The 15,815-nt window shown below is 38.8% G+C and overlaps 1 protein-coding gene across 1 annotated transcript; it reads left to right on the top strand.

Moving 5' to 3' along the window:
- Positions 1-1,223: 1,223 nt before the first annotated feature.
- LOC121907116 (protein FAM171B-like) lies at positions 1,224-14,913 on the top strand. Its single transcript, XM_042426494.1, has 8 exons — positions 1,224-1,530; positions 6,899-7,132; positions 8,228-8,320; positions 8,522-8,677; positions 10,468-10,638; positions 12,023-12,139; positions 12,522-12,645; positions 13,435-14,913. Exons 1-8 carry the CDS (start codon positions 1,353-1,355, stop codon positions 14,351-14,353), a joined length of 1,992 nt encoding a protein of 663 aa, XP_042282428.1. The 5' UTR covers positions 1,224-1,352; the 3' UTR covers positions 14,354-14,913.
- Positions 14,914-15,815: the final 902 nt, after the last annotated feature.

The following is a 15,815-nucleotide window of genomic DNA, read 5'->3' as shown; positions in this document are numbered from 1 at the left end:
TGATTAAAACATGTAAAAAGAGAGGAGTAAAAAAGAGGCCTGTGGCAGAATTAATTTTTAATGGATGCATTTGATTAGACTGGAATGTCCCACAAATGTATGACAATTAAATAAACCAATAGAACCAATAGAATTCCTATAAAAAACCATCACTACCAGTACTACTGACCGCACTAATATAAATACAATTACTGCTGCTACTGCCACTGATTCTACAACTATAGTACTTTGCCTCCTACAGCCGCTATTATGACTCCCACTGCTGTAGCTACTCTACTGACACCACCACTAATACTTCCTTCACTATTGCTGCCACTACTCATCATACCAGTATAATGTATAAGTCATAGTCCTTGAGGACAGACTTTGAGGTTAAATACAAGTTCTTATCAGCCTGTATGTTAAAAAAAATGTGATTAATGATGGCTATACTGAAAGTTTTGTGTTTCTGTTGGTCAACTGGTATTGCATTATCGCCATCTAGTGGTGGAAATTGGTTGATGCAGGTGATTTTTCTCAAGTTTTTGCAGGAATGATGTGCAGCATGTTACACACCATCCAATGGGAAATCGTAATTCAGCCTGCTATAATAGAATCATTTGATTATAGGAACACTGTTCACATTTTGACATTATTATCTTTCCTTTAAAAATATTTTTAGAATCTTAAAATCTTGTTTTGAACGTGGAATTTATAATGAAATAATTATGTTATTTATTGTGTATGCATTAAAATACTAAACCAAGAGTACTGCCATATACACAACTATGGACTACTACTGCAGTACTACTACTCATGCTGCCACTGTTAAAAAATTAAAATTAATGATAGATAGATAGATAGATAGATTATCATGTGCAAAAAAAAACTACAGAAACCACAGCATAATAATAACATAAACATAAACATAATAATAATAATAAATACATAAATAATGATAGATACATAGTGGATAGATACATTGGCATATACAAAACTATGGGCTACTTGTGCAGTAGTACTACCAGTGATGCCACTGCTAAATAAAATAATAAATAAAATGAATAAATAAATAAATAAGGACAGACAGACAGATAGATAGATAGATAGATAGACAGATAGATAGATAGATAGATAGATAGATAGATAGATAGATAGATAGATAGATAGAGGGATGGAGCATCTATGGGCCTCCCGAAGTAGCTTAAAGGGGAGGAGTTTCCTGCGCAGTTTGGAGAGTGCACTACCAGTAGTTAGGATGGGGATGGAGTGCGCATCTATGACCGAGTTCAAGTTGTAGATGAAATTTGAAACTGTGAAACTCGGTTTTCAAAGTGACACACTGGTCACCGATCAGCATCTCCTGTGAAGTCATGCGCCTGTTCATCTGTCTGCTGTCTGCGCTGATTTTATGCAAGAGTGCCAAAGCGACTGGAGAGTTCACTCCGACCGGACACTCTCTGCATGTCGATGACGGGAACTTTCCAAACCGGGATAACATGAAACAAGAGTCTTTTCAGCACCAACAGCAAGTCCTCCATCCTTCGCCAGGTTTGTATAGTCTTCACACTGTATCACAGAACTTCAGCAGCACTTCATATCAGCCAAATTATTGTGTTTGATGTTTAATATTTAAACTTAAAATGTTAGTAGGCTATTATTAAGTTTTGTAAAAGTCAAATATTGACATTGAAGCTTGAGAATAAAGATTAATATTTGTATTTTTGACAGTTCTCTTCATTCCAGCCATCAGAGTGTAGGACAGGAACAGATTTTAGACTAAGATGTCCTGATTTAGCCGGCCCAGACCATCTGTATCAGGATTTGCACACAAATCTACTGACCTGATCATGAGTAATAAGTGATGAGAGAGCTTGCTGTTGTCGCCTCATGAGTAACGGTTTCTCCATCTGTCCCTGTTTACTGCATAACAACCAACAAGGCAGCTTCTTGTCAATGTATATGTGCATTATCCACAATATTATGACATATATATATAAAGATTTTAACATGATCGTGAAGACGAAAAATATGCTAGCATTACTTGTCAATGTGGCTGCACAAAAGGCCTTTAATATCACAGCAGATTCTTCTTCTTTAATAGAAATTAAGTATCCAGCTGTTTTAATTTACAGAGTGAAAATATGCTCTCCTGCCCTGTGTGTCTGTCTCACTCTCTCACAGAGATGCTTTTTCATGACATGTCTTCTTGTTTACAGCAGAGCAGTGGAGAACAGCTGAAAGGGGGATTTGTGACCCTGTTCACTTATCAACTGATTCATGACTAATTCATGCTGCTGTAGGAGTACATTACCATTTTGTCATCACATGATCCTCCGGTCTGTGTTGTCGACTAAAACACTTGGAAATGTACCCAAGCATGATGTCGTACCATCCCCATCCCCCCACCCCCTCCGTGCTCGCTTGTGCTGTGTCCTGCCAAACCTCCTCTGCGTCTCAGCCTTCCTGTCCTTTCAGTGCAGAGTGAACTCTCAAGGGGAATGACTGCCTACTTTTCACTTCTACTACATAAAAAGAGAAAATGTGGAAATAGAAATGAACAGAATCACCTCCTCTCTTAAACTATATGGTCGATTCTCCCATTCTAAGATGAACATCTCTATTGTTTCCCCTTTAGCATGGTAGAAGCAATAGATTTAATTGTTTGGCCCTGGGGAGGATTATAGTTCTGACAGCACGGCCAGTGGTTGTTTGCATCCTTTGTTTCAAATCTCAGTTCAATTTGATATCGCTGACCTGTGCTTAAGACAGATTTGGCCCACATATCAAAGGGTGCATTTGTGTTTTCCTCCATCGGTGGAATGTATGGCCTAATTCCAACACACACTCACACACAAACAAGCATGCCCAAGGCTCTGTTAAGGAGGGTGAGTGGGTGGGTGGGGTTACCAGAGATAAGTCGCTGTTGGACCATCTGTTTGTGCTGCCTGGTGGTCTCACAGAAATGACCGATCACCATGTTTCTGTTCCATCCTGTTTGCCATGTCAGACTGTATTATTTGCTGTCCCCCAGCAAGCATGGTTTACTTTGATCATAGAGCAACATTGTGGTCTTTGGTGAAATGATAATGATGAAAAGCTACATTTGCTTGATGTGTCAGCAAAAGCAAATTTAAATGCATTTTAGCCAGAGACGTGGTATTTTCAGTAATTATAAGTTGCTGTTCTAATAATTACTTCTCTTTCTAGGGCAAGGAGCTTTTAAATTTGAGTTTGATCAGGATTAATATCTTCCTCATGTTATAAATGAAAAATATTTTAAAAAGTCAAATATGCACACATTGATATGGAGAGCTTTTGTAAACACTTAAGTGAAAATGCATTCTTTTGCTATCGTGTGTGTGATAATAACAGTATTCAAGCGATATCACACACAACATGGGATCTGTTTCTCATCTGCCTCAGTGGCCTCAGATGGTCCATTTCAATCCACTTCATAAACCTCTTTGTGGCGTGCTTCATTTCGCCAAATGGGGAGATTATAGTAATCTGGCATGAAACACCTCCACTTCAGATATAGTGACCCCCTTCTGTTGTGTTGGCCACTGTGGCAGAACACACATGAACAGACTTCCTCTCCCAAACAAGCATCCACTTGTCCATCTGCACTGGTGTATGTATCCCAGTGGGTTGAGCAAGGCTGCTACCACTGCCAAAGATGTTTGTTTCACACTGTGGCTAAAAGGCATTCCTGGCAGCTCCAGGCACGTGTCTGCCTCTGATCAAAGGGAATTGTTAGGGGTATTGATATGAGATGATCTGACTTTGGCACTTGCTGAAATGTTGTATGAACCTGGTACCATGAGGCATGGCTTCATGAGTTTTCAGTAGAGCTTTGGCAGATCTTTTAGCAGCAGGATTATGAGTAATCACACTTGCAAATTCAACCACTACTTCTGTCAGTGTAGAATGTCTCCACTGGAGAAAAATGACATAATCACTGGTGAGATTGCTGCTATAAGGATGTTGCAGCATTTAGTTTCTAATAAAAAGTGCAGTAAGGACCTTTTTATGGCCTTATAGCACTAAATTACTATGATATATTGCACTTATGGAGAGTTGATAATGAGGCATCTGCTGAGATGTTTTCTGAAATTCACTTCCCAGACCACTCTGTACAGGAACAGTTAACTACAGTTGAGAGTATTTATACCAGATCAGTAGGTGAAGGAAGATACCTTAGAGCTGCTAAATTCTAGCAGAGTTTTGCAGCTGTACACAGTGCATTTGGTGCCTCTTTGAAGCATTGTTCAGTGGCTTTATTATGCTTTATTATGGGGCGGTTGTGCTCACATGTTCCCAGCTGGTCTGTGGAATCATGCATTTGATTTATTTCTCTCTTAAATATGCTGTTCTAACCTAAAGCTACACCCGTCATTGGTTGTTCACAGCAAGACATTGACACATTTTTACCCAGTTGATTGCGGGGGGTTGGAAAGCTGAACTCGAATTCCAAAATCTCACAATTAAAACCTAAATTAAATTAGTTTTGTCCATATGAGGGCAGCAGAACAAGCTGTAAACACAACATTGACATATTATCACCATATAAAAGTTGAATGTGTTAACACACAGTTGCCTTTTTAGACATCCAGCAGACACAGAGCAACATTAACATTCATTTGGAGTCCTGTGTCAATCTGCTTGACAAATAACAACATTCACTCTCCCTTTAGCACTGGTTTGGTCACCTCCAACTTTTGCTACTTTGTCTGTTTGCTGTTTGGTACTTGGCAGGTAGTATACAGTCGCTTTATTAGAGCTTTTTTACTCAAAACAACTGCCTGCTGCAGCTAGAAACAGGTTTGATAAGACCGACAAGGACTAGGGTGTTTTCAGATCTGCAGTTTTTAGTCCCATTGAATCGGACTCTGGTTCGTTTTCCCTCTTGGTGTGATTCATAGGGGTAGATCTGAACACAGTAATTGTGCTCAGTGTGAACTAAAACAACTTTAGAGAGATCCTTTAGATGAGGTGGTCCCAATGAACTCTGGGGTGATTCGTTTGTGGTGGGAACATGATCTGACCCAACAACTAGGCATACTCTGTGAGTTTTATCTAAAAGGCTCCTGCAGCTAGGTACCCTTTCCATACTGGGATGCAGCTGAGCAAAATCAACAGTTGCTAGCACCTGGATGTAGCACAACAAAGAATGTTGCATTTGACCGGAGGACCTTCTTCCTGTGTTTATATTCTTGCTCCTGACCACATCTGACACATCTGACCACATTTACCAACTCATCCACTGATTCAGACCAGAGCAAACAAACTACAGGTTTGAAAACGCCCTAAAACAAAGTAAATTTGTAGTCTAAAAACCAAAAAATACCTAAATGAGGCAAAAGAACTCCAGAGAGCCCAGGGGAACTGCAGAGTCGGGTGATAATTCTTCTGTAAGTTCATCACTCCTTGCAACACCTTCCACATTATACATAGTGATTCATATAATTGTTTCTATAAAAAAATATTGATTAATGCAGCTTTAATGAGTTGCCTGTGTCAGGCATTGATTCTTGGTGGGATGTGCGTGTCCAACATTTATTCATATGGGCAAATAGTGATGTATTACTAAACATTACTTCATTGTAATGCAATTCTATACCTCTCAGAAATTAAGTCTTGTTGTCATGAACTTACAATTGGGTATTGGTGCACAGTGTGATAGTGGCTAATTGGATTTGTGGATAGGGTGTCACATCATCATTAGGTCTTAAATGAGATTCTCTGGTAGAAATCATGTAATGAGTAGGTTCCCCTCCAGAGAATCACATGGAAATTTGTACTGTTCTTAGCTGTCTGCATGCTGATGTAGCATAATGTTGTCTTGAATGCATGATTTGCTGTACTAATTGCCCAGCTTAACCATTTGTATTTGTGTCCACCTCTTTAAAATCTGCCAGGATTAACTGATTGATATCCTTGAGGGATTCTGCAAATTGGTTTTCCCATTGTGTTGTCAATGTGTCCCCACCTGGGTTAATTGGAACTGCAGCCACCTCCATTCTGTTAAAACATTTAAGTTCTTGGCTGTATTGCATAAACAGGCTGGCCAAATAACTGAAACACCTTAAAAAAACTTTGTGATGTAATCCAGCCAGCAACACATACTAATTTTGTGGTGCTTATAATGTTACATTTTGTTGAACGTGTGTCAGAGAGGTGTATTTTTTGAGAATGTGTATGGTGTTGTAGTATCATTAGCATTATATCGATAGTTGTCTTGACCATTCCTTGTAGATTAGATGTGTGAACACGCACAAAATTAGCTCTAAAAGCAGTACCATTGTCTTGATTAGGAATGTGCTGATGAGATTTTTTTCTCTAAACTCAGGATATTGGCTGATAATGAGTACTTGTGAAAACCTTGTCTTTTTTTTCTTATTTTTTCTCATAAACCAAAACAGATAAACAAGGTAGCTCCTCTGTAGTGTTTTTTATTTACCCCACTTGCCAAAAGTTTGTTGTTAATTAGATGTAACATCAGTCTTCATTTTCTGAACCGCTCCCCTTTATTGACCTTGCATACTGCATGACTTGCTGACACAAAGCTCAGAAAACTGACTTTTTGAAAAACTGCATTGAGTCCATTTTTTGTAATGTTAGCTACCTGCCAATTGCATTGGCAACACCTCTGGTTTGACGATAAAATCCTACCACTGCCTTTACTTTACTAAGATACATTTATTGTCAAGCAAGTGCAATTTTTGATGAGTAGTAACTGTAAATTTACACATCACTCCCTAGCAAATGAACAGAGTAGAACAGAAATTATCATATTCAAGGTGGATCACATTGGTCTGATACCCATTTGGCTCTGATATGGCTCCGATGGATCAGATTGGTGAGTCCCTTGCTCTGACCACGCATTCATCTTAACCCAGTCTTTATTTTTCCCCAGGTTCTCCCTTTAATCTGAAGGTCCAGGTTGTTGACATGCTGAGTCGTCAGTACGTGAGCCAGGCAGTGGTGGAGGTCTACATCAACTATACCAGGACCAACACAGTTCTTACTGGGGAGGACGGTGGTGTTTTTCTTCACGTACCTTACCAAACTGGGTTGCCTGTCACAGTTGTGGCCAGCAAGAATGGCTACATTTACACAGTGCTGCCTTGTAAAACCAGCAGAATACCAAGTAAGATGGCCATTTAATGTGTATACAGTATGTGCTTAATATGGACATTGTTTAGGTGAATCACCAAAATTAATTAACTTTATCAAATGAATAAAGACAAGACAGGCAGTGTCATTATTTATTCATCATCGGCTCCTATGACTATGGCAAGGTCAGCAAGTATAGACTGTTCTGAAGCTTGTTATTGCTGAAATGCTTTTTTTGTATCACATATCTTTATTGATTTTGAACATGATACATCACTCTTCAAAAATGGGTTAGTTGCATCATTAAAGTCTTGAAATGTATTTTCTAAATTGAGTGGCAACAGTGCTAGACTTCATCTGAACCCTTCTTGTGAAGGAAACTTGCTCTTTGGATCTGTAAGTTAGGGTTTAACTGACATTATTTTATAGCTTATAGAAATTATTTGTATAGCTACAATTTCTGTGAGCTGCATGCAGTGTGGTTATACTTCCTGTGTTTGTTTGACACATGTTGTCACATGTACAGTGTTTGCCACATTCACAAAAATAAGAAGAAACTTATTTTTAAAGCACATTTCATGCACAAAATGCAGCTCAAAGTGCTTAACAATTTGAAGAAGAAAAGAAGAGAGAATTTAAGTTAAAACATTAAAATACATTATAAAAAGAGTAAGGAAGTAAAATAATAAATCTGCTCAGAAGACCAGATCGCAGCATTTATTTTCAGGATGCTTTCATTGAAAATATTGTGCTTCATACAGGCTACTTCAGTGATTCTTTCTCCACCTCATTTCATTTTACACCTTATTAGGTGACCAGCACCCAAGCAAAACTATTTTGCATCACTTTATAACCCACATCTGGAGTGTGTGTCTTCCTCTGACTCTGTAGCTCATCTGCCACCAATAGTAGCTCCGAATTTAGAGCTGATTATAATATACTGAATCTTAAATCTTGAGCTATTGTTGAGCTATTGTTGTGGATGTGAATTCTCGTACTTCTCCTCTCTATGGAACATGACAAAACATAATGTAACACTGCCATCTAGTGGAATAATAGTAGAATTTTTAAATAAAGCACTGAAAGCTAATTTTGCATCTTTCTCCTTCATGTTTTATCATTGCTGTAGTATTTTCATCAGTGACCATGTCACTACTTGGCCTGAATCAAGGGAACATCTGGCTGTTTGAAGATTCTGTCCTCATCACTGGCAAAATATCTGGTACTGTACACATTGTTAATAATTGTTTCTTTCTTCCTCTATTGATTTTTATCTCTCTGACTGTCTGTATGGAGCACCTGCATTCATATAGAAAACAGATTGTGTCAGACAAAGATAGCTGCACTTTAGGGGAAATATGTTTATTTTACACACACACTGTATGTTTGAGCTGTTATTTACCTCATTTTGCATTATTTGTAGATGCTTCATTGCGGCCTGTTGTCCAGTTTCCCAAGAGCCTGCTGAATCTGACAGACAGCAGTGATATCTCCTCTTTTAAGGCCTACCTGACCATCCCCAAGCTGCCGTCAGAGGACAGCTTTCTCAACACTTTGGGCATCATGAGCAGTAAATCAGGTGTGTGTATACTGACAGCTGCCTTCAGAGTAATTAATATTGGGTCATAGTATATTTATTGCAGTGAGTAGTAGACTTTTCCCACAAAGTGGATATTGCACAATCTATTCTACAGTCTGTCTGAAGTTTGGAACCTGTATTTCATTACACATTCTTGTTCTTAGTTTCTATGAATAAAAGTACTAGTAAAATCATTTAGATTTTGTATGTAGAGAAGAAACTACACAATCACTTCAAAGCAACCATGACTACCTTTTTTCCGGCGGCTAGAGGGTAAGAGAGACTACAAAACAAACTCAGCTTAAGCCACTCCTTACTCCTCAGCCCTCCCGTCCTGTTTCCTAAGCCTACGCCTTCCAAACTACTGATGCCTGGTTACAACAAATAGTGCCAAGCCCGAAGTGAACTGAAAACAGATTACCACTACAGCATTTACTTAGTAATATGTCAAGTAACAAGAGAAAAAGTCTGTGTTGTGTTTGTGTTTATGTAGTGACCGAGAGTTGAAGGAGGCCGGTGAGGCTCCCTCCAGCCTCTGGATCCCTTCTAGGGGAGAGGAGCTGGAAGACAGCGAGGTGGAGCTAGCAGAGGGAGAGGAAGGACAAGCAGAGGATGCCGCATCGGCATCTAGTTTCAGTCCTTTGGCCTCTTTTAAGGCTGTCCATCTCCCAAACGCCAAACCTATGTTTATCCTTGTTTTAGTGCTTTCTCTCTCCCGCTCTCTTTGTGCAAAGAAATGCGGTCTTTTTGATTTAACTGGCACTGTTTAGGTTTCCGTCTGGCTGGTGGCAGCTGCAGCATCACCCATTGTTGGCTGAATAGTCTGTCTGGCAACTGTTTGAATCATGCCACTTTATAAACTCTGCTAGATGGTGGGCGTGGTGGAGTTACAGACCTGTGTGAACACAAGGACTGTAATAACAACAGAAGCTGTGATTGATCAATTGATAGTGATAGTACTTATATCAGATATTCATCTGATCATTAGTAAATGTCTAAAATTTTAATTAATGCAGCTTTAACTTTGTGTAGCATTTGAAAAGTTTTTTTCTTTGGTGTCATCTGATGGTTGGAACAAAAAAGTCTGTTGTGGACAGAAATTCACACTGAACCAGATGAATAGACTGGAAGCAGCACACAGCCTGCAATAGTTTCTACTGGGATTGTTTAATTTCTTTACAAACAAAATTTGAAAATTCAAGGTACTTGGCAGGTTGGTTGTTCCTGCATCTTGGAGAATTTGCCAAAGTTCTTCTGTGGATTTAGGCGTCTCAGTTGCTTCTGTCTCTTCATGTAATCTCAGACTGACTCCATGATGTTGAGATCAGGGGCCATCCATACAGGACTACTTTTTCTTCTTGTCGCTGAAGATAGTTCTTTATGACTCTGGCTGTATGTTTGCGGTTGTTTTCATGCTGCAGAATAAATCTGGGACTGATCATACACTTCCCTGATGGTATTGCGTGATGGATAAGAATCTAAACATCTAAAGTGCCTAAAGAATTTGCACAGTATACTGTATGTATATTTACACATTCTACACATAATTGCTATAATAAACTGGTTTAAGCTTTAGAGTCTTATGATTCATAACACATTGACCAGATTATCCAAACAGAACTAAACATTGTCTTGCAAACTACATTTTCAGTTTCACTGGTAGGTACCATGTGGCTGAGGTGTTTATATATGAAAATGTAATTCATGAAAAGATAAAACTGTGTGAATTTAATTTGCCCAGAGCACACACCATTAGGCTTCTCTGAAGCATTAATCTCCTGTTTTTCAAGGGTACGTCAGTGTGGAATTGAGTCCGGTGGCGGCTGTCAGTGTGCAACTCTTCTTCAGAGACACAGAGTTAAATGTCAGTGGGCCCATACAGATCAGCCTCACTCTTCCTGACAACTGTGGACTTCAGACTTCAAACATTATTCCAGCATGGTTATATAACCAGACCACTGGTGAGTGGAAATCATTATCATACATGCAATTAACTACCATGTTTTTTATAGAGTCGGGAAAGGAAGTGATGATGATTGTATGGTTTCTAGTTGAAACTTTCAAAAACTTTGAAAAAAAAAGAAAAAAAGAATGATAATGAAACAACAAACACAACCCATTTAGAAATGCCCTTATCACCTATGGTGTGACATCTTAAAAAGGACACAATATGAATCAAAAAGGCTGTGAATGATCATTGCACATGGTGTAAAGGGTTAAACTACATATAGCCATTGGCCTTTATCACAGTCGAACATGAATCATGAGTCAGTCAGGACCTGTGAGTTTAACTATTAACTGACTTTCTCTGACTTACAATAAACTTCATCCATTAGATTAAAAGAGACCAAGGCCTGGGCAGCACTCTTACCCCAGTGGTTCATTTCTTTTTTTTTAATACTGTATATACAGCCATCAGCATCAAGTCATATTATTATAGTTAATGTTCAGTGAAAAAAAAAAAATCATAGGGAGGTGTGTCTTGACTCTGCAGGACAGATTTTAACTTAAATGCAGAGCTTTGGGCGAATCACTCATCATGTCTTATTATTGTCATGAACTTGTGTCAGTCAGATGCCTCTGACAGAAAGCTGTTATAGGGCCTGTCTGTTCAGCCTTGATAAGGAGGCTAACTGCCATGTTTAGTTCATCATGCACTAGCTAATTCTTTCTTGATAGTCTTGTGACTAAAAGTCTTATGACATGTACCTCCTGCCCCTATCTTTGGTTCCTGTGTCATATTTTATTAAGTAGATGGAGACAATATTGAGAGGGAAATACTGGCAGCATGATAAGCAGTGGGCAAGTAACTGTCCCCTCCTGCAAGTTGAGATTAATGAACTCTTGTCTGACACAGTCCCAACAAAAAATGTGATATGCGTCATGGAGGTAGGATTCATTACAGGGCCACTATGCATCAGAAAGAACTGGTTTTCAGATTTTTCTCCATATTTCAGTCTACTTTTGTACAGTTTTATTTGTCCATGTAATGTTTATTGTTTGACTGCCTCATAACCCCCTTTTATACGTAACAATATTCTATCATTTATGTCAATTTTAGCATTTCTTTATGTGACAAGGGTGTAGACAGATGAGGCCTCATACATCTGCTTACAATGGTGTATGTTTCAATTTAAAGTCTAAATTGATCACAGATGAGTTTAGCTGATTCATTCCTATTCTCAAAACTGCATTTTTGTTCATTTTGGGTTTAGAAAAATTTCAAGAGATACAAAGAGATATCATAAAGCATTTTATGAGTTTAGAAACCGTTAACATTGACCTGACTTTGGAAGGAAGTATGCACAACAATTCTTTCTTTGTTCTGTTGTTTGTCAAACCTAGGTGGATGGATGAGAAAGGGACTAGGGACAGTGATGTCGGTTGATGGAAAACTCAGGTGGACATTTACAGCTCCTCACCTTGGCTACTGGATTGCAGCACCTTTGCCATCCACCAGAGGCAAGTGTTCACCCATAAATACAATACAGTCTTTGTGTTTGTGTGGCATCCTTAACGTAGTCAGCATTAAAACAGCTATGTTATGTTAATCAAAAAACATTTTACAAATGCAATTTTATGAATGAAAGAAACATTGGTCTTGTAAAACTACCATATAATGGGATCACTCAGGCTGAAGGTTAAAAAATCAATTGCACAAAGCCAATGGAAAAAAATATCAAGTGAGTATAAGAAGGAAAAAAGGCAATCCGTTGAATATGATGGGTGCAGTAATTTCCTTAAGTTGAGTGATTTAATACAAAACTGACCTTGTTGAATGCATACATGTTTTACCTTACTCCTCAAACATCTTCTTCTTCTTCTGACCATCTATCTGCTGTAGGTTTCTTTGAACTTGCCGTCCCCATTGATTTCATCTTACGCCACTCATCTTTACTGATGGTCCTCTTTGGAGGAGTGCTTTTTATTGTCATCTGTCTTATGGTTGGATTATTGTATTACTGCAGGTAACAAGGTTTTAATTTCACACAAGTCTATGTATAAACTGTGGGGATGTTCATATGGTAGATCAGAATAACGCTTAGAATAACAATTAAAGATAGAGTTTCTGGTTTTGTTTCACCTTATATCTCTATATATCTATATATGCCTATTTAGCATTATTTATGAGTTACTTAAAGGAATATTCCACTGAAAATCTTCTCAGTATCAAATACTCATGCCTTGAACGGTGGCTCTGAAAAGTTTGTAGCTTCCTCCTGTAGCATAATCCTTTCTCCATTGTTGATCTGCGTATCATATATAGCATAGGTCCTAATTAAGCTAATAACACAACTTTTGTGTAGGGCTGTGCAATATGACGATCTATATCATGTGACGAGTGTCATAGTTTCAGCTCCTCGTAGCTCTGAAGCTTCACTAGAAGTAGTGTATTCAGGGATTTGTTGCAGGAGTGATTTGAGGAGTTTAGTTTTTTGTATTTTTTTGTGGTGAATCGGTCTGAAGCTGCCCTCTGAGCAAGCTACAAACTTTCCAAAGCCCGTTTTCAAAGCTATGGGGAGTGGAGTATTTTAAATACCACTTCAATAATCAGGCAGTTAAAAATTACACAAAGCATCAGTGATTACAAAAGCAAATGCATTATTTGTTCAAATTAATGTGTTTATAATGTCTCTGTTCTCACTGCCTAATCATGTGGTCTATGCAGGATGAGCTTTCTGACAAATGAATCAACTCTTGTGCTGCATTTCATTGACCTGGCACTGTCTGAGGCTAATCTTTTGTCTTGTCTACAGAAATTCCCCAAGTGAAACTAATGCAAAGATGATCCTACCAGTGACAAGAAAAGACCAAACCACCTCCACATGCGACGATGAAGTCTTTGAAGTATCTTCAGGTATCACCTGTCATTCACAGGATGGACTGAACCAATCATTTACAGAAAGAGGGGATAACCGACACAATGCCGCTGTTTCCATATATAACGGAAATGTAATTGCCAATCCCAATGCTGTGGCCATTGCGCTTGAGTGTGCCGAGCTGGACCTCAACACTGAACCTAATGATTTGACTGCAGATCAAATGAGAGTTCCAGCATCTCTGACAGAGAATTTGTTCTTTTACAACCAACCTGTCGCCATTCTTCACGCTCCAGCATTCTTCCATTTGGAAGAGCAACTAGAGCAGCCCCAGTGGAGTAAGTCGGCCACTCTGCCTCGAGCAGGGACTTCAAACAGTGGTGCCACAGAACCGCAGAGTAAAAACAGCTTCACCCAGACTGTGCCGAAAAGTCCTTCTGCTACCCAGAACCAGGCAGTAGAAACTGAGGACCAGCTTGGAATTTTAGAGGATTGTCAGGCATCAACGTCCAACACATCCAGAAGTCAATATGGCCTCCCAGAATCTGTGTCGGTCCCAGGAACATTAAATAAAATCAGGGGGAACAGACACTCTGTGCATGCCTTGGCAGAACTTTCTAAAATCCCCTCACCTCAGCCTCCTCGGGCCTGGTTTGTATCACTGGAGGGCAAACCTGCAGCTGAGATCCATTATAATGTGTCAGAGCAGCAGAGAAGAAGAAGGCCAGTTGAGAGTCGAGAGACCAGTTTAGATTCGGGTGTGGATATGAGCGAGCTGAACCAGACATCTGGAAGGAGGGCTGTAACACTGGAGCGTAATGCTACTTTTGTCAAAAGCAAACATGCACCTTTGTAGTAAAAACTTTGACAGCCTCCATGTCCACAGAAGTTGATGAATCAACAGCATCAGTTCTATCTGTGACTAATGATTTATTCACCTTGTTTCTCAAATGTTATTAATGTTAAAGCTGAATACAAGATTGGTGTACAGCCCGATGTCTACCATTAGAGTTCACACAGTCTGCTTTTCAGCTGCTATGTATGTGGAAAAGTTCACAACATGCATGAAGTTGCTGATTTTGACTTTAACATTACATGCCAAATCTGTCTCATGCTCACTTTGCTTAACAGCCTGTCTTACCTCTTATCTCCTGCCTCACTGCTCTCTTTTAACCAGAAATATAAACACATTTTGCAACACTGTCCAAAAACATTTCATATTGATAATATATATTTTCTGCAATTGCCCTGTTTGTCCACTTCCAACGTGGCAAAGACAACTGTATGTTGTTCACTGAAGTTTAATGGACACACTACCATGGCTAACTTAACATGACTGAATGTCTTTGTTATATTAAAAATGTTTGATTTGGATTGTGCATATTTGTTTGAGCATGTTTGTTTATATTGTCATGAAGTGAATCATTTCATTACATTTCAGTGCAAAAACTGACCTTGTCAATGTTTTATTAGCTTACTACGTATAGTACAGAACATGAAACTATGTTATACTGATTATTACTTCAACTTCTTCATTACTGCAGTCAAAATGCAGAAGAACTCATATAGTCGGACCATGTTTAAAATCTCCAATTATGCACTTCCTCCATCTAAATACAGTGAATTATTTAATAAAATTTGATTCATTATATTTAACATTACTATACCTGAGCAGCTAGGGCATATTTACTCGAGGGTAATTGGCAGTTTCCTATTTTTTTAGCTTGCCTTTATTGGATAGCGACAGTAGAGAGATGACAAAGGTTCCTGGCTGGACATGAACTGGGAATGTTGTGGTTCATGACTGCACCATAACTCATATTCCATCAGGGTGTTCCTGATTCAACTCATTCTTTAATTTGAATAGTCTTTAGAGACCGGAAAAGGGGGGTGGAGGTAGGGCTATCTGATATTTCACAATATAAAGCAATGATCTGAAAGAAAACTTGTTTAGCGGAAATATTTTTGTCTTAAAAGGATAGGTTCCCAATTTTTCAAGTCTGTCCTGAAACAACAGTCAGGTGCCCAAATGAACAATGAGGAAGGTTTTACCTCGCTGTAATTATTCCTCCTGTTTATACTGGCTATTAAAAGATCACCTTCAAACATGCTTTCAGTTAAACTGATGGGAGCCAAAATTCACAGTGTGTCCACACAGTCATTTTGTGCAAATTTGCATTTAAAAGTTTATTTGAAGCTTATATGAGGCTTCAGCAGTCTGAGTTAGTCATTTCAGGTGAATATCTGCCACATTTACAGTCTTTTTAGCATCAAATTCCCTCTTTGTGGTTCCTCAGACAGCATAATTTGGATGGCTG

The sequence above is a fragment of the Thunnus maccoyii genome, chromosome 11, assembly GCF_910596095.1.
Source record: "Thunnus maccoyii chromosome 11, fThuMac1.1, whole genome shotgun sequence".
NCBI classification, from domain to species: Eukaryota; Metazoa; Chordata; class Actinopteri; order Scombriformes; family Scombridae; genus Thunnus; species Thunnus maccoyii.
Note: the sequence above shows the minus strand (reverse complement) of the source record. Positions and strands in the feature narration are given on the sequence as shown.